Source organism: Cibotium barometz, chromosome 18 (genome assembly GCF_041138505.1).
Source record: "Cibotium barometz isolate CiBa-2024 chromosome 18, ASM4113850v1, whole genome shotgun sequence".
NCBI lineage: Eukaryota > Viridiplantae > Streptophyta > Polypodiopsida > Cyatheales > Cibotiaceae > Cibotium > Cibotium barometz.
The window spans coordinates 35,422,654-35,440,897 of record NC_141063.1 but is presented as its reverse complement, the minus strand read 5'-3'; the positions used below and the strand labels follow the sequence as shown (position 1 = coordinate 35,440,897).

General features: G+C 42.2%; 1 protein-coding gene across 5 annotated transcripts in view; it reads left to right on the top strand.

Annotated features, from left to right (window-relative positions):
• LOC147629254 (midasin-like protein) overlaps positions 1 to 18,244 on the top strand; it is a 108,150-nt gene that overhangs the window by 47,230 nt on the left and 42,676 nt on the right. For 4 of the 5 annotated variants that reach the window (XM_086812512.1, XM_086812511.1, XM_086812515.1 and 1 more), the window contains 22 exons: positions 93 to 288; positions 366 to 470; positions 617 to 922; positions 1,853 to 2,046; positions 2,146 to 2,200; positions 2,296 to 2,446; positions 2,667 to 2,743; positions 2,881 to 2,989; positions 3,145 to 3,243; positions 3,347 to 3,447; positions 3,529 to 3,618; positions 10,276 to 10,341; positions 10,498 to 10,662; positions 10,744 to 10,951; positions 11,037 to 11,956; positions 12,078 to 13,634; positions 13,731 to 13,914; positions 15,202 to 15,261; positions 15,472 to 15,587; positions 15,679 to 15,960; positions 16,076 to 16,196; positions 16,468 to 16,577. In XM_086812512.1, the coding sequence (XP_086668638.1) occupies positions 93 to 288; positions 366 to 470; positions 617 to 922; positions 1,853 to 2,046; positions 2,146 to 2,200; positions 2,296 to 2,446; positions 2,667 to 2,743; positions 2,881 to 2,989; positions 3,145 to 3,243; positions 3,347 to 3,447; positions 3,529 to 3,618; positions 10,276 to 10,341; positions 10,498 to 10,662; positions 10,744 to 10,951; positions 11,037 to 11,956; positions 12,078 to 13,634; positions 13,731 to 13,914; positions 15,202 to 15,261; positions 15,472 to 15,587; positions 15,679 to 15,960; positions 16,076 to 16,196; positions 16,468 to 16,577 (5,272 nt within the window). The remainder of the gene's footprint in view (positions 1 to 92; positions 289 to 365; positions 471 to 616; positions 923 to 1,852; positions 2,047 to 2,145; positions 2,201 to 2,295; positions 2,447 to 2,666; positions 2,744 to 2,880; positions 2,990 to 3,144; positions 3,244 to 3,346; positions 3,448 to 3,528; positions 3,619 to 10,275; positions 10,342 to 10,497; positions 10,663 to 10,743; positions 10,952 to 11,036; positions 11,957 to 12,077; positions 13,635 to 13,730; positions 13,915 to 15,201; positions 15,262 to 15,471; positions 15,588 to 15,678; positions 15,961 to 16,075; positions 16,197 to 16,467; positions 16,578 to 18,244) is intronic. The other variant, XM_086812513.1, reaches the window with a different exon arrangement.

The window sequence follows — 18,244 nt, the reverse complement described above, 5'->3', positions numbered from 1 at the left end:
TCTCACAAAAGCAGAGATATGGTTAAAATTTTTTTTGTGCTATACCTGAAGGCACAATTTTTTGGTCTGAAATTTCTTATTGGGTCTTACAGGATTGTCTGGACAAAGAGTATGAGGAGACTTTTTAGTCTTGTAGAACATTGCTATGAGCATAATGAACCCATGCTCCTCATAGGTGAGACTGGCTGTGGAAAGACAACAGTATGTCAGCTGCTAGCTATGGTCCATGAGCAACGTTTGCACACTCTGAATTGTCATCAGCATACAGAGACAGCAGATTTTCTTGGTGTAAGTTCCATAAGCTCTAAATTTCTATTATGCAAGAGGTTGTTTCATAGATTTACTGACAAGGAGATGCATAACAGGGTTTTCGGCCGGTCCGTGAAAGGGAGAGCATTGCATTGCAATTTGAACATACTGTCAACAGTATCAACATCTCCAGGCTGTTTCGTGATTACAACTCAGATAAAGTGAGATTCTTTTGTAAATATCATTGCAAAGTCTTTTGGAAGGCAGTCTAACATGTTGATTTTGTACATGCATTAGTTTTTGAGTGGAGCTCTTTTTTTCTTGTTGTCCTTGCTGATCACAGTCTATTGAACTTTGGTGTTTGCAGCTACCTCAAAGCATAGAAAATGCAGAAGACACAATGTCCACACTTGAAAAAGTGATTGGAATGATCAAAGCATCATTTCACTGTGAAAACAATGATGAAATGCAGAGGGAATTAAATGACTTAGAATCAATGCAAAGAGAACTTCATAGGTTACGAGTGGACTGGCAAGCACTATTCCTTTGGCAGGATGGACCACTTGTTGAAGCCATGCGAAAAGGAGATCTTTTTCTTGTAGATGAGATATCATTGGCAGATGACAGTGTTCTTGAAAGACTGAACAGTGTTCTAGAACCAAAGCGTCTTCTGGTAAGCCCCATTGATATAACTGATGCATTTTCCATCAAGAAGCGTGGTTATTGTTGTTGACATCCTCTAGTGTACTCGACCTTTTCATTGAAATATAGAAATTATAATGTATATGAAAGTTCTATAGATGCTGCTGGAGGGATTTTTCTCATTGCATATCCAATTTACCTGCTAATCACTTGGGCTTGGTTTGGCTATCTTTGAAAGTTAACCACTTACCTATGCTGCTTTGCTCGGGCATGTCATGGTAGCTAAAGTCCTCTAAAACATGTGACCACTTTTAAGTGGGTGGTCGACGTACAACTGTCTAAGTTGCCTTTTTCCCCCCTTGAGTAGATCCACCCGTAGTCATGATAATGGTTGCCCGCCCAGAGGTGGTTTTACATGCCTGCCCAAAGGCGATTAGAACTTGTGGCTGTGGTCACAAGGCCAACGGGTGGCCAGAGGATATTGAACTGAGGAGCTTCCCTGTCCGAGTTCTAAACCCACACCGCTGGGCTATGCACTTGTTGGCTATCTGAGTTGGCTTTTGACCTTATACATGCACCAAGTGATTTTGAGGGTTGAACAAGCCCAGCATACTTTTCAATTATAGCCAATAGAAAGGCATAGAGCTTAAAAGGGGGCATTGGGGCTTTCTTCTCACTAAACTGTTGCCATGTTGATTTTGAAATTGAATATAAGGACTGATCTAACTCTCCACATATTTGGGAAAGAAGGCAGCCAGTTTGTGGAGGTTTCTTAGAGTTCTGAGAGTCTTTAATTTGTTGCATGCCCTTTTTGTTTTTGTTGTCTGCTTGCTTCATACTCAAGGTGTTATTTGTGATATTCACTTTATGGGGGAAAGGGTGGGTTATAGTCGCAAAGATTGTGATTTGTGAAAAATCAGACTCTGTTAGAATGGTGTTGATAAAGGTTGTGCCATTGTAGGTGCTTGCAGAGAAGGGAGGTTCAAATGTGGAGGAGCTTGTAGCACATCCAGAGTTTTTGCTAATGGCCACGATGAACCCTGGTGGTGATTTTGGCAAGAAGGAGCTTTCTCCTGCCTTGCGAAATCGTTTCACAGAAATTTGGGTCCCGCCTATTACAGAGGAAGAGGACTTGAGAAGCATCATAGTTGCACGGTGAGTGCACATTTCAAGTTATCAAAGAAAATCATTTTTTGGATCAATAGAGTCATTGTGCTGTTTCTCTGAAGTGATGAATTTGGTGTCTTAAAACAGGTTCTGGCACCCTTATCTTGCTGCTTTGACAGATCCTCTTTTGAATTTTTGGAAGGTTTGCATGCTGTGTTGTTGTAAAACTGAGGGCCTTTGTAAGCGCATTCTTGTATTTTAAGCATAACCTTACATTTTCTACATCCTTAAAAACAGTGGTTCCGACAAGAGCACAATGGAAGGTGTCTTACTGTGAGAGACCTCTTGTCTTGGATTTTCTTTATAAACAATGTGGAAGGTAACATTGGGATGTATAGAGCATTGATTCATGGGGCATTCCTGGTACTCCTTGATGGTATCAGTTTAGGTATTTCCTTTCACCTATTTAATGTTCCCAAGGAGCATATCATTTATTTTTTTGGATGCTGCTTGCATAAGAGTAGTGCTTGTCAGGCCAATATGAAGGCTTCTACATCCTGCGGAAGGATTTGCTAAGGTTGTATTCGGTCCAGTGTTTTTACAAGTGAGGATCCCAAGGACAAAGGTCCTAAACCAAGTGTTGAATCTTTTGATCTGGTCTATTGTAGGCACGGGTTTGTCAAACGAATCAGCCAGGATCTTAAAGAAAAGATGCTTGGAATTCTTGCTGCAGCAACTGCCTTTGGTAATGTTAATGAGTCCCTAGTCTTGCTTGATCTCTGTCTTACTTTTGCATGGTAACCTTAAGTTGAACGTCATCAGGCCCTTCTCCCAATACATCCTTTGCACTTTCCAGAACTTTAGAAATTATTAACTTTACAGGATGAGAAGCTGGACAAGGCAGACTTTGAGGACAGTACCATGCTGGCAACTAAAGTTTTAAGTTCCTTGGATACAGTGGTTGGCATCAGTCCTTTCTTTATCCCCAAAGGTAAGGATTCAGTCGCTATGTTCTGTTCTATGTCTTGGGGCTCTTGAGATGCTTGCTGTAATGGGCTACATAGCTGTACTAGATTCCAAGAATTAGAGGCGGAAATTGTCTACCATCCTTTTTTCTTTAGGCTTTGGCATACTGTTCAAATGTAGGATGCATGGAACCCAGTGAGATGGCTTATGAATTGATGGCACCTACTACTGGCATTAATACCTTTCGTACACTTCGAGCAATGCAACTACCAAAACCAGGTTACTAGCTTGCTTCAAGAAATGAAAGCAGAATTCACACAGCATAGTTGGTTTCAGATATTCTTATAAAAAGGGTACAAAGTACTTGATTTGTTCTGTGCAGTGTTGATTGAAGGCAGCCCAGGGGTTGGAAAGACAAGCCTGATTGCTGCCCTTGCAAATATTTCTGGTCATTCTTTAGTTAGAATCAACTTATCTGAACAGGTATAATTTGAACAGCTGACATGCAGAGCGTTATGATTACGTTAGTTTCATTTTTATATCATGTGTGGTTTTGGCATGCAGACAGATATGATGGATCTTCTTGGATCTGATTTGCCAGTTGAAGGGCCTCACGGAGCAGACTTTAGATGGTCAGATGGGGTATTTTTGCAGGTAGGTATTGGATTACTGCAGAGCTTCCTCTCTCTTTGCTTCAAACAGTATTTTTTGTCATCTGTAGTGAACAATATACATGTGAAAAACCTTTAAACGGGCTGACCAGCTAGCCACCCAACTAGACCTCCATCTAGTGCAACGTGGAGCCTGAGGCTAGACCTGTAGTAGTGAAATATATTTTTCACCAAAACCCCTGCATCCCATATCACTTACGTTGAGATATTGAGCTCAAATAGTGCAGATATGAATGATACACTTTGATGACAGCTCTGTACTTATGCCACTGACATGGTTGGTGAGATTATGGTTGATATGTTGCTAGTGGTTTACAGGCTATAAGACAGCCACTTTGGTTTACTAGAGTTATCGCATAGTTATAGTGTCAGCTTAGATAGTCCGGTTCACACAATGGACCTTGTATGCGTTAGTAGTAGAATACTTGCCCTTTTAGTATATACTCTTATCTTTATGTTATGGTTGTAGAGAAGTGAAGAAGATAGCGAAAAATTCAGCATTCCATTCTCTCTTGTGTGATTGTCTACATTTGTATGTTTGTGAAGAAGTTTTCTTGCAAGGAGATTAAGCTCACCCAGCTCCCCGCATTCTTCTCATGGTATTAGAGCGACGGTTTGTGTAAGGAGCTCAAGAGGCAAGCAAAGGAAGTTGTACAGTAACTCCACCCGTTTTTTTTGATCTAGAAGTAAATCTCTGCTCGTAGTTGCTAGTCAAGGACGACATGAGTAGGCACAACAGGAGGGGACACTGGCATATCTTGGGGTCCCCTCTTTTGTGACCAAAGCGCAGTGTATACTATGTTAAAGAATCGAAGGACGTTTCTATCGTTATGTTTGGCTTTGACAGAAACTTAGTACACAGACCTTTGTATGAATGTATGTTGTGTGCGCGCGTGGGGTGTGTATGTGGGAGCATATATTGATACCAAGTTCTACACCCACTATTGGACACTAATGACGGGATGTCATAGTATCTAGTCCATACTATGCATGATGGAGTTGATGGGTTATTGTCTTGTGGATGACTACCATGAGGTTATAAATTGCACTTTCTTATAAGGTGAATTTGGGCATGTTCTTGGATTCATCTAGGTATATCTTTATGTTGTATTAGCGGACATGCAAATTTCATATTGTGAAGTTGGAGCTAGTTGATATTGTGTTGATTCTTTCTATCTTTAGTGGTGCATATGTCCTATCAACTACCTTTTTGTTGTAATAATTCTTTCTATTTGTTATGATCCTTGGTGCTAGGATTTATTATGGCTGAGTCTGCCTTGTATCTGCGGAGCTTTGACAGAAACTCAGTACACAGACCTTTGTATGAATGTATGTTGTGTGCACGTGGGGTGTGTGTGTGTGTGGGAGCAGATATTGATACCAAGTTCTATACCCACTGTTGGACACTGATGACGTTAGTGGGGATGTCATAGTATCTAGTCCATACTATGCATGATGGAGTTTATGGTTTATTGTCTTGCCGATGACTACCATGAGGTTATAAATTGCACTTTCTAGGGTGAATTTGGGCAATTTCTTGTATTCATCTAGGGATATGGCTATATAGAGTCATTTCGGACCTCATTTTGGCTCTCGAGAGTTTTCGCCGTTACTTTGCATCAGTTTCGATAGTGACAATTTTTAGCTATATAGTGTTTCGTGCATGTTTCATCGCATAGTTTGTTGTGCAAAGTGAAGTGTCTATAGAGATTTTGGGATTCACACATGTATGGTAGATGTATATTGATGTGATTGGTTCACAAAAAGTGATTGCATAATAAGTTTACAATACTGCTGGTAATTGTTTATGTACCTGTCAGACAGATTATTGGAGATTGCAGAATTGCTGTGAGTGCAGAAGTCACTATAAGTTCTGTTTGGCCCATAGAATACCATATTTGGTGCAAGTAAAAGTTATTGTAGGTAACAATGTCTAATAGTCTATCCCAAATTATGAGCGAGAAGTTGAAGAAGAACAACTTTCAAGCATGGAAGTTCAGGATGACAAACTTTCTTTGGGAAAAGGATATTGGTAGTGTTTTACACGATGAGCAAGAGTCTAAGATTTCTAAAAAAAGACCCACTTCACGGCAGCTTTAGGCCTTCAAGGGCATGAGAGAGGACCAACAAGGTTATCTATTGGCTCTCCATTAGTGTGTTGGATTCTATGATCGGTCATATGCAGGATGTGGCGACACCTAAAGATACGTGGGATACTTTGGTTAAGCTATATAGCACGAATATCAAGCTTGGCTAGGAAGATGTAGTTAAAGTAAGAGCTGCATAATGTGCAAAGGAATAAGTCACAGTGGTACCCGATTCTCGCACCTCCTAGGCGGTTCGGTTCGATATGAATGGTACGGTTCCATACGGCCGGTATGGTGGCGATGCGGTCGAATCAAGTCGACCGTTTTTTTGACTTTTTTTTTGGCTGTTTTTGGTGACCATTTTTCTCGCCATTTCTTGGGAGTTTTGGGGACTGTTTTAGGCTTTAGCCTTTGGCCCCTTTGCTTGCACCCTATATAATAGCCCCTCCCCCAACCCCATCCTCACAAGTACTCATTGCTCAACCTCCCCTCATAAGTGCTCATTGCTCTCGACTCAATTCTCTCCCTCGAGCTCTCCTTTAAGCCTCTCTCCCCTCTAGGTTCTTTCAAGCATCTCCCTCTTCCTCAACTTTCAAGCCTCTTTCTCTAGGCTCTTCCTCAAGCCTCCCCCTCAAGCCTCTCCCTCTCCCTCTTCCTCTAGCCTCTCCCTCTCTCTCCCTTTCCTTATCCTAGGACCCCTCTCTCCTCTTTCACCATGAGAGAAAAGCATGACGCCTTTACTTTGCATGCCAGTACCCATGAGAAGAACGAGGGGAAGTCGGGGGCATGAAAGTGGACTTGTAAGTATTATGGCAAGGTCTACACTAGCAGTGCTACTAGGCTTCTTGCACATCTCTCCAAGATGGGGGGGCAAGTTGCACCTTGCAAGATGATCCCTCAAGACATTGTCGATAGCATTTTGAAGACGTACTCCTTGCTTCGCAAAGCCGGTGATAGTGGAAGAGTCTCCCTTGCCGTTGCTACCGCTCAAGACGAAGTCATCCCGCCGGCAAAGGATAAATCCTCCTCATCCTTGTCCGCATCCTTCTCGCCTTTGACCAACTCCAACCCCTCGTCAAAGAGACAAAGTGAGTTTGGAGGTTCCACACAAGAGGCAAACCACTCTTGGAGGCACCATTGGAGCGAATGTGACCTCTCTCTTGGGTCCAACCAAAGTAACAAAGGGCAAATATGGAGATTGCAGGCACGGTCATTGAGTGTAATCTCGCATTTCGTGTCCTTAAAACTCCTCAATGGTAAAGGATGGTGTGGACCATCGCCAAACATAGTCACTAGAAATGTTTCGGGATTTTTGGGGTTTCGGGGCAAAACGTTTCGGCCTTCGGCTAAGAAACGCCAAGGTTTCGGTTTTTTTTCTATATAATTTTGCATTGCTAAAGTTCCAAACAATAGGAACTTTTAGCATTTTGAGGAACATTTTTTTTTGAGAAACCAAAAAAATTAGGAGTTTTTGAAACGTTTCTTGCGTTTCGGGGTTTCTCACTCCAGAAACGCGTTTTCATGTGACTATGTCGCCAAAGTAGGACTATGCCATGGCCCTTGGCATGGTATCACCTACAACGACATGCGCACAAAGGCACTTGATGAATTAAAGGAGAGAATCAACACGACGCTCGAGCCCGTCCGAGCGGGATGGGTGAATATAGGACCTCGTTGTTCGATCCTCTCTTACGGATGGACCGATAGAAAGAAGAGGAGCATCCTGAATATTCTAGTATCTTGCCCTCTTGGCACTTATTCTTGTGGGCCGTGGATTCTCGAAAGGTGGGAATAAAACCTCGAGTGATTTCATCTATGGCCACATTCGACAAGCCATAAATTATTTGAGATATAATTTTGAGTTTGAAGCTTTACCCTTTGCCTTTTACTCAAGTTTCAACTTTCAAGTCTCATTTATTTTCCATATTCTCATTCAAATTTCATGCATCCATTATCCTTGTAGGTCAGCCACGAAAATGTGGTTCAAGTGGTTAACGAACAATGCGTCCGACTGCCGCAAGATGGGTCGCTTGCTTGAGTCGGAGTTCAAGTTCATAGTGTGAACTCCTTGTGCCTCTTACTACCTTGATTTGCTTACAGCTTTGTATCAATGGTTACTCATTGAAGATTAAAGGGTTACGGATGTCCTCGTCTCTATTGAGACATCTATCTGAACTCCGAAAAATTTTACCAAACTTTCAGGACCTTATAGTCCTTTTGATTAATGAGGAGATGAATGTTGGGAATAAAGCATCCTCCTGTAATGTGCAGGAGTATGCTTTCTACAAAGACACATGTAGAGGTAGAGATAGATCTTCATCTAGAGATAGAGGTGCAAGTTGATATGAAAACATGAATCATGGACAACAACAACATGATCTCAATTCGCAGTAGGTGAAAGAGACTGCTGTAGATGCAGGGGGAGGTAGAGTGGTCGAGGTGGATAGCCAAGAATCATAGTGGAAATAGAATAGAGTGCGATTACTATAGCAAACGAAGGCATATAGCAAAGGATTGCTTTAAAAAGAACACCACAGATAAACGATCATAGTAGGGTAATAAGTACTGTGCAAGAGCTAGGAGCAGCCTATTAGCCAGAAGGTTTTCTTCTAAAAGACTCAAACCATTGCAGTTCGGCAAGGCAAGGGAGTAATACCTGATTCATTTAACAAATCACGCTTTTTTTAAAGCATTACTCTCTTCAAGCGCACGTTCAGTAATTCATGCCATGTCAGCCCACCAAATGTGGATTTCGAGCAATAGTGAGGAAACAGCGACGTTTTTCACTCACTCACGCGATATTGCTGGATCGGGCTTTCGCCCATTGTTCAATATTCCCCAATGTTGCCTCCCTACGGAGTCTGGGCCGTGTCTCAGTCCGAGTGTGGTTGATCGTCCGAAAAGATTAGCTAAGCATCTGCGGCTTGGTCAGGCTTTACCCAACCAACTACCTAATACTACGCAGGAGTTTCGGAGAATATGGCATTAAAAGTTGTTCAGTGGGTTGTATTCTATATTAAACCATTGAAGCAGCGCGCCATAATAACTTAAAAATTAAGAAGCTGCAGTAACGGAACTATGTACATCAAGTAAACATGCCGAAGATAGAAGTGAGCAACTTTTTGTAATGCAGCATATGCTTAGTTTTACGATTCCAGATCCAGTGAATTCAGGAGATGTTTGGCATGTTGATTTAGGTGCCTCTAACCACATGACCAACCATGGTGAGTGGTTTAGAGAATTAAGCAATTTGCAAAAACCACGCTATGTAGAAACATGTGATGATACAATGCACCCTATCGTGCATGTTGGAAAAGTCCGTTTATCTATGTAGGATGACAAAATGAAGTAGCTTGCACATGTGCTTCATGTCTCGAACATAATACACAACCTTGTTTCTATTGGACAAATGATTGAGCAGGGTTTGCAAGTGAGGTTTAATCCTCATGGATGTTATGTGGAAGATTTCAATAACCTTTGCAAAGGGAAAGAAAGTTGGCATAATATTTACATTAAATGTAAGCTGCCTGAAGTGAAGGGGGCAATGTTTGCACATGGTACACGTGTGATTGCAGACATTGATATTTGGCATAAACACAGTGGACATGTCAATATTCAGCGGGGCTGAAGAATTTGCATGTCCAAAGTATTGTTATAGATTTGCCTAAGTTCAAAGTGGATGGAATGCGCCTGGTCGTCAGAGTTCATCCTCTCCATTTGGACTCACATCATTCATATATCTGTGGTTGTGGAGGAAGCTTCAGGGTGGGTTGGATCTCATGTGTAGATGGAGAGAGGCTTTCTAGGCACACGTGTCCCTTTCTCACTGATTGGGTTGGCAAGAATACTTGAGATTACAGGCGGCCAATGTGGCTCTCCCCCCCTGCCCCCCCCTCTCTTCTTGTATGAGGTAGTTTCCCTCTGAGAGCGGCCAGCCAATGAGGAACCTCCCCTCCCTAGTTTGTTTTTTTGCCTCTTATGAGGGTTATGAGAATGTACATTTAGCCGTAAGGCTGCTGATTTTTAACTAATACAAGGAACCCTTTCCTGGGAAAAAAAATGCAAATGCATTGTTGACCTGGACAATCTCCATTGTCCAAGCTTGTACTCCATTAAATTTTCAAGGAAGGGGTCAAGCTGGTGACAAATACCCTTATTATACGGTGATATAATTACCAATTCTTTTCAATTTTACATAAGAGTGCTGTTATTTTACTAGACAAAATTCTGTAATAATATTAATCAAGAAAAGGAAAAGACAGAACATGGATCAACAAAGCGAAGGAGCAACGGAAAATCACTTTGTCAGCTTCTCGGCTCTCTTTTTGCATTCTGTGAAACACCCTTATTTTATTTGAAGCAGTTACCAAGACTTGTCATTTCTTTGTAAAGTGTGTCGTTTTCTATGCAAAGAAATGCAAAATAGGCGACTGATGAGCTAACAAAGTTACCATCTGCCAGTTTTGGAAGAATTCTCTTTTCTCGCTTTTTTGTTTGTTTATTTGGAGGGAGGTTTTAATGCTCTCATTTATTGGTTGTCATCATCTTGACAGGCATTGAAGGCGGGAAGCTGGGTTGTGTTAGATGAACTGAATCTTGCATCTCAGTCAGTTTTGGAGGTACATACATCTGTCATGTTTTGGACAGGATAGTGAATGAATATCTGAAACCAGAAATGCAGTCCTGGTGTTGCTGCATGAAATTTCAAGTATAATTTCAAGACAATCATTATATGTTATAAGTATTTGTTGATGTTTATGATTTGCGGAATCCAGGGTTTGAATTCATGCTTAGATCATCGTGGTGAGGTCTTCATACCAGAGCTTGGACGTGCCTTCAAATGCTGTCCAACTTTTCGGATCTTCGCTTGTCAAAATCCTTCTCATCAGGGAGGTGGTCGGAAAAGCCTGCCACGCTCATTCTTGAATCGTTTCACAAAGGTAACACCATGCTTCTGTCAAAATCTCTAACTTTGTTGGTTGTGTTGTTTATAGATGGTAATCTGAGGGTGCAACATGCAGGTTTATGTTGATATGCTTTCTGAAGATGATTTCCTCTTCATTTCGAGCTCCCTACACCCTGCAATTCCAAAACCTTTTCTCTTAAAGTTAATCCGCTTTAACACTAGGATTTTTGAAGATACCATGGTTTCTCGTACCTATGGCCATTTGGGTGCTCCATGGGAGTTCAATCTTCGTGATGTTCTACGTTCATGTGCCCTTCTTGAAGGTGATCCAGTTGTGTTTATTTGTATTTACTTTAAGCCCTGATTCATAACTCAAGACTGATCAAGTTACTCTGTAACTGCAAGCAGATGGCAAAAACAGGTCAACCAGTTTCTTGGAAGTTGTCTATTTGCAAAGGATGCGAACTTCAAAGGATAGATGCAGTGTTCTGAAGCTGTATGAAGAAGTTTTTGGTAGTCCTGCAAATTTAGAAGCTTATCCCAGCATATCTATTGATTCTAAATGCCTAAAAGTTGGCAAAACCGCCCTTAAGCGCTCACTTGGACCCCAATCATGGAGTCATAAAGATGATCTTGTGTTTCTTCCTGGTCAAGTAAAATGCTTAGAATCTGTCATGCTTTGTGTACAGCATGGATGGATGTCAATTTTGGTGGGTCCTCCTGCTTGTGGAAAGACATCTGTGATAAGGCTGTTGGCCAAGCTGATGGGAACTCCACTTCAAGAGTTTACATTGTCTAGTGGTACTGATACCACTGAGCTACTTGGGTGCTTTGAGCAGTACGATTCACTTCGGTCTTGGCAACAATTAGTCAAGAAAGTGCATCATCTCGTTCAAGTGATCTGTGGTCTGTGTTTTACCGCTTTTGATGATAAGTTCTCTGCTGACATTCTTTTATCATCAGTGAGGACAATATTGGCAGGATGGGCCACCTTTGAGAAGTCTCTCAATTTACGTTGTGAGGGCTCATTCTCAAAACAAACCTGCTTTCAACAGAACCTGGAAAGCAGTATGCTGGATTCTTTGCCAATGGAGTTACTTTCAAAGGTTTTGGATCAGATACAGTACACAGGAAGCATGTTTGGTGAGTCCACATCGAGTCTCTGTTTTGAAATTGAAGGGCTTGGGAATGAGTTGGTGGTGTTAAAGAGAAAAGTGAGCAGCAAAGAAAATTCAAGACACTTTGAATGGGTTGATGGTGGTTTCCTAAGGGCAGTTGAACGTGGTGATTGGGTCGTACTTGAAAATGCAAATCTATGTAATCCTACGGTAAGCTTTTTATAGTGTAAGGTTCGACAGAAGAATATTCACATTTCTAATGTCGTAATGAGTGCTTGAAGGCTATAATTATTATTCTTGCCTATGTAATGATGCTTTATTTTATGGGCAGGTTCTTGATAGGTTGAATCCCCTATTGGAGCCGAATGGGGCTATATTAATTAATGAGCGGGGCCTTGTCAACGGCAATGTAAAGGTGCTTCGCGCACACCCGAACTTCCGTCTATTTCTCACTGTAGATCCTAGTCATGGGGAGGTTTCAAGGGCAATGCGTAATCGTGGAGTTGAAATCTATGTCATGAAACCTCACTCATGGATTGAAGATGCAGATTTCTTTAGTACACATCAAGAACTAAATAAAGGGGGTCAGGATGCCAAACAATATTTAGTCCATACAGGTCTACCTGGTGCCACTCTTGTGAATGCTATGTGTCAAGCCCATACAGAGATGAAGGTGGTTGCAGATTCTTCTTTTATGGGTCGTACTGTCTCTCTTAGAGAGCTTCGCCAATGGGTGAGTTTGTTTCGGCAGCTGTTTGACAGAGGTTCTGGGTTATTAAAAAGCCTAAGCTGCAGCTGGGATCAGATTTATGTCCAAGGTCTTGAGGATGTGCAAGCAAGAGCTGCATCATCATGTCTTTTTGATGCTCAGTTTTCTGAATTGAATGCTGCACCCATTTGGTGGTCTTCATCAACTTTGCAACTCCCTGGAGGGTGGCCTTGCCGATTGACTACTGAGCAATTTTGCAAAATGTCAATAGAGACAGTTGCCATACGGGACTGCATGTATCTAAAACAGTTAATAGGTGAACAAGTTGCATGCCAAATTAAGTCAGCTTGGTCTTGTGCAAACACGAATGGAAGGGAAAACTTGTTTAAATGGATTCAAAGTCAAAAGGACCTCGCTGTTATGTTTCCTGCACCCCTCTTTCAAACCTTGTTGCATCCATCATTGCTGGAATCTGTTTTTGAAGCAGAAAATGCTGAATCAAACATGTTACATTTGGATCAAATGGTAATCTATGCCGGCTTGTGGATGATGGAACAAGTTTGTGACAGTCGTGCAAGGGACATCCGTCTTGTGTGGTTGAAAACTCAAGCTGCCAGAGTAGGGTTTTACTGCAATTCTTTGGTGCTTTTCTGTGAAACTATTCAGAGGGAATTAGAACACCCTGCCTTTGGTGAAATATATTCAATAATGGATGAGTGTGGGAGGATTGAGGAACTTCTGCCAAAAAAGTTAAATGCAGTTCGGTACACACTGCTGCAATGGCAAATTGAGGATGAGGCCTTTGCACAATCCCAGAATGATGTATATAGTAGAGCAGAGCGTTTAATAATCCAATCATTTAGATATCATGCAGGTCATTTTTCCAAGAAGGTGACCGATCTGGACCTGAATGGCCTGGTTGGAGGATTGTATCCTCTGGTCCTTTTTGTGAGAGACTTGGAAGAGGAAGTGCTTTCGTGCAGCTGCTCTGCTTGGAAAGATGAAACGTGTAAAGCATATGCCACATTTTTGGACAGTCATAAGGCATTTTGGAATGTTGTATATAAAGGTAAAACTGACTTTGACACCCATGGATTATTATTTTGTTGGAAGAAGTTGAAGAAAGCTGCAACTGTTTTAATATCAAGCATATTCAACCCTGAAGATAAACTTAAAAAGGTAACAGGTTTACATCCCTTCAATTTCTATATTATGAGCTTTGGTGTAGGCAGTTTTTGGGTGTATTTCTAAGGTGTATGGATACATAATGGGCAGGTAATAAACAAATCTGTACAGATATTTCAGAAGATGGAAAGCGCTCTCTCTGAAATTGGTGCCATAAAATTTTACTTGTGGAAGCTTTCTGGCCATCCTCGCATTCCCAGCTCAAAGGAGGCGTTTGAGCAACTGCAAGCATTATTAAAGTTCTGTCATGATTTGTGGCCGGATTTTATTCATGGTAGGATCATATTCATCTACTTGCATTCATTACATAATGCACTAGGAGCTCTTTATTATTATTTTTTTTCTGAGTATAACAGGGCTGATTATATTACTACAAAATCTCATACAAACACGCGCTAAAGGCGCCAAAAAATACAAGTGCAACCAACTGCACTCAAAGGTAGAACTTATGCCAAAAAACAAAACCTATACAAAATCTCACGGCGGAGGGAGATAAGAAATGCGGGACATAGCGAGGAATATACTTCCTGTACTGCCCTGCAAGTAGAGGAAAATCTGGTGATGACTCCAAGTCTCCGAGAAATGTTCTCCGCAACTCACCAGACCAAGAGGAGAGAGTCATCAAATAGTCCCATTCACCACGAAGGGTGTGAATGGTGCAGGACCACATATTTGACAAAATCTGATGAGTGGCAGAGTGTGGAGACATCTGGCCCTCCAAATGCACCAGCCAGTAATATCGCCTATGATACTAAAGGTCCCTGAGCTATTCGATGATCCTTGAGAATGCGGAACATGTTGAGGGATATTAGAAAAATGCATGCTAGAAGAGATCCCATGCTTGATGTGGAAAACTAAATCATCCGGAGCAGCCTCATATCCAAGATGCAGGCCTACTAAATTTTGGCTGCAACCAGCAAAATGGACCCCAAGTACTGTACGAGGTTCGGAGATATCCGTCGGAGAAGCCGAGAAACACCTGTCCACACCATCTGAGAGGACGGGCAGGACCAAAGACAATGATGATTCGCCAGGATTCCATCTGAGCAAATTGAGCCTGTGCCAAGAATGCCCATCTGCACTAGCCAACTGCCCACTGGTAGACTAGCATGTGCCAGCATCCACATAAAGTAAGTCATCCTGTGGTCCAGACTCCACACGAATCCCAATGTTGCCTCCAAAATCTCTCCAAGAAAGCCGGAGAAATCCCCTCTGCATGCCAATGAGGGGCTCTAGAAGGGGTCTGTGTGGACTGTCTGAGCAATGCACGACGCCCAATCTTGGCAATGTACTGAAAGAAGGGAACCAGCTCTTGGTTTTGCCGTAATGGAGGTCAAAACCACTGACCTGGATCCCAATCTAAGTCTGGCAAAGGTTGGTTAGGAGCTCTTTATTTAATTGAATGTTAGCAGAAAGATGGTAACTCAAGAACATCAGGAAGTATGTTTGTTCTTTCAGATGGGTGCTATGAACAAGTTGATGTGTTTGAATTTTTTAAGGTGTTCATTGAAGTTTTAGACCCCTTTCAAATGGCCTCCACTAAAGTTTGGATGAAATGCAGGTGGGGGATGTGGATCACTGGTCCCAACCAATGAAATGTTTCGTCGCCTCACTTTGGAAGGTGGGTGGGATCTCTTGCTGGGATTCATTTGAATTGAAGTCTGATCGTTTCAGAAAGCACCATCTGTGGCATGGTTCATGGATGCATGTGCGTAGATGCTGTTTGATCTGTATGGTTCATCAGTATATTGCAGTTTGTCTGCAAATTTTTATGGTACCCAGTGGGGGGACATGGCTTATGGGATAAAGCTACTGTGATAAAATTTTACAGGTGTAGGCATGTCAATGTGGCTTCTCCACCAGGGCATGTGGAAAGAGAACCAGGGTACATTGATGCCCAAGAGTGAAGCTAGTGCTGTAATCCTCGAGGCAGATGATATTCTAAAGGCATGTGTGAAAGCTTATTTCCTGCTATTGGTATTGCTGCTACAATCTAGAGTTGAGATGTCTAATGCATGGTCTTTTTGCTTCCCTCCAGATGCTTATTGAACGACTTAATGATGAAAAGTTACAGAAAACGTTAAGTTTAGCTAAATGGTCAAGCATTCCTAAAAGCTGCAAATGTTCACCATCACATTTTCTACAAGATGCTGATTATCGCGAAGTACTTATACAAATCCATGCACAATTTTCCAAATCGCTGGTTATACCATGGCTGGATTCTTTAAGTTTATGTTGTGATAGCGCCATTGTGGCCACTGTGACACATATAGCCAGTAGACTCAACTGCAATGGTGGATCTGATGTTTCTGCACATGAGGTTAGTACATCAATAACTATTGCTTTTTTGTTTGGGTGCGAGTCAGTTTCTAAGGCTTGATATCTTACAGTATTGCATTACAAATTCATTTAAATTAAAATATGTATGTTAACAGCTGGCAGATGTGAAGAAGGAGCTTCTTTACGTCATTGATTTCTCTCTTAAGCTTTCATCAAGATCTCCCTTGGACTTTGTGCCACACCAACAGCTTTTGTGGCTGATCAACGCCAATATAGGTAAATTTGGTGCAGTTTCAATGGCGACATGGTTCAAATGTTTAGTTTGCTCTTTATTGTCGTTTTGCTCCCAAAGATCATGAAAACAGTTCAAGAAAGTCTATTTAAGAAAGAAACAATAAGGAGATTTGTCCAGCATCTGAGGGCCTGTTGAACACGTGAGTGGCCTGCACTGTGTGGCAGAAACTGAGGGGAGTGGGAAGAGGGTGGATATTTTTTTTGAATGCCACTAGTTTTTGGTGTTTGATTGTTGGATTGGTTATGTTGGCAGGTGAAGAACTTGATAAGTGGACATTCATAACAGAGTTTCAAAATATTGCTCATCAGCTTTGCTTCAATTGGCACTCAGCTGCCTGGAAAAGGGAGTCGAGATGTGATTTGGTATGCCCCTTTGCAGAAATGTGGCATTTAGACAACAATTTTGAGCATGAAGTTTGCTTGCTTCTAGAGTTTTACCAACTTTTGAACTCCACCCTTCTTGAACAAAAGGGTTTGGACTCCTTAGATTCAGGAGCTCCCTTGCCTGCATGCAGCACTATCCTCTTTAGTTGTCAGATGTTCTCTTTTCGCCGCTGGCTGTGTATGGAATATATGTATTCTTTCGAATTTGTTGGATCTCAAGTAACCTATAAATTCTTGGTCTCCAGTAACCTGTGTCATGTGCATCCAGCACTTGGATACCATGTGGACATGCTGTACAGACAAGTGCAAGGATCCGAGGCCAGACACTGCATTTTGTGAGCCCTTGTCCAAGGATGAGTGGCTTGTGTATTTCTAGGTAGTCGTGTCGTTTTAAGTCCCACACAGCTCCGTTGTGCTACACCTGCACAGTTTTTGTAACCCACTTGCAAGATGATGTGATGTACAGGGTACCTGGGGGCTAACTATACATTTATCTGTCACCAGACAACCCAGATAAAGTAATCAGTACAGTCTAGGTCCATCTGGGTGTAAATGCTTTCTGGAGCCACTATCACTAGTTAGGAATGATGGGTGGTGTCACATCTCTAATTGGGCTTTGGACCAGAGTTAACCAGGGGTTAGGATAACAGATGTTAAGGGGATTTTCTAACCCAGGGTTAGGGTTAGGGCTTAGCCAGGTATAGGGGCCACTAGGACCTGCCCAAGAGAGGCTAGCAAGACAGAGGTCTGGATTGGCCTTTGGGTCAATCAAAAGGTAACTAGAGGCTGGTAATGGCTAAAAGGTGATAATAAAAGCACATGGGCAATGCTAGCCTGGTAATTACTCCATAATTGTGCCTTGGGCTCACGTATAATTATTTGGATGGATCCTCGTGGTGGAGATGTCTACCAAGGTGAGAGACCTCAAGGCCAAGGGTAGCGGCAGGTGGGTAGGCAGTCTAGGTATGTTACGCCGGGGTGTGCTGCAGGGCCCTGGTTGAGTGGAAATCTGGACCTCAGATTTGGGGATGGTTCCCCGATGAGACCTATGCCTGGGAGGAGAGTCGCTAGACAAATTCTATCGTGATCATCAATGTATGTGGGCCTAACATGATTATCAGAGCTAAGCCTGATGGTAGAGACTTAGCAGATTTGGAAGGATAGAATCTGTTGACAAAATAGTTAAGGGGCTGATTTCGTGGCCTTCCAATGTCTATGGTGGTGTTTTGACACCTGGGATGGAAGAAGGAAATGCCTAACTAAAGGGATGGGAGAGTGCGCAGGAGGATATGCAAGACAAAGCAGGAATGCAGCAAGGTAAAACAGTGGGTTACCCCTGATATGATATTACCATAGTGCTTTTGCTTGATTTTAGCGGTGCTTTTTAGCCTACAGGTTGCTTTTGCTTTTTGTATGGACAGGTTGAGAGCCTGTAGACAAGCACTAGGGTCCATTGGGATCTCACAAGGGGGCATGGTTGAGTGCATACATGTGTTTGCCTAATGCACATAGCCTTGTAGACGTACTCTGCAGTCTGAACAGGATGACATCCCTTGCAGGGTTTGCTAGGTGCATTAAACACGTGGAAGATGCGTGCAGGTCTGGCTGCCACAGATGGGGTGAATGCGTATCTGTTGATGCGTAAC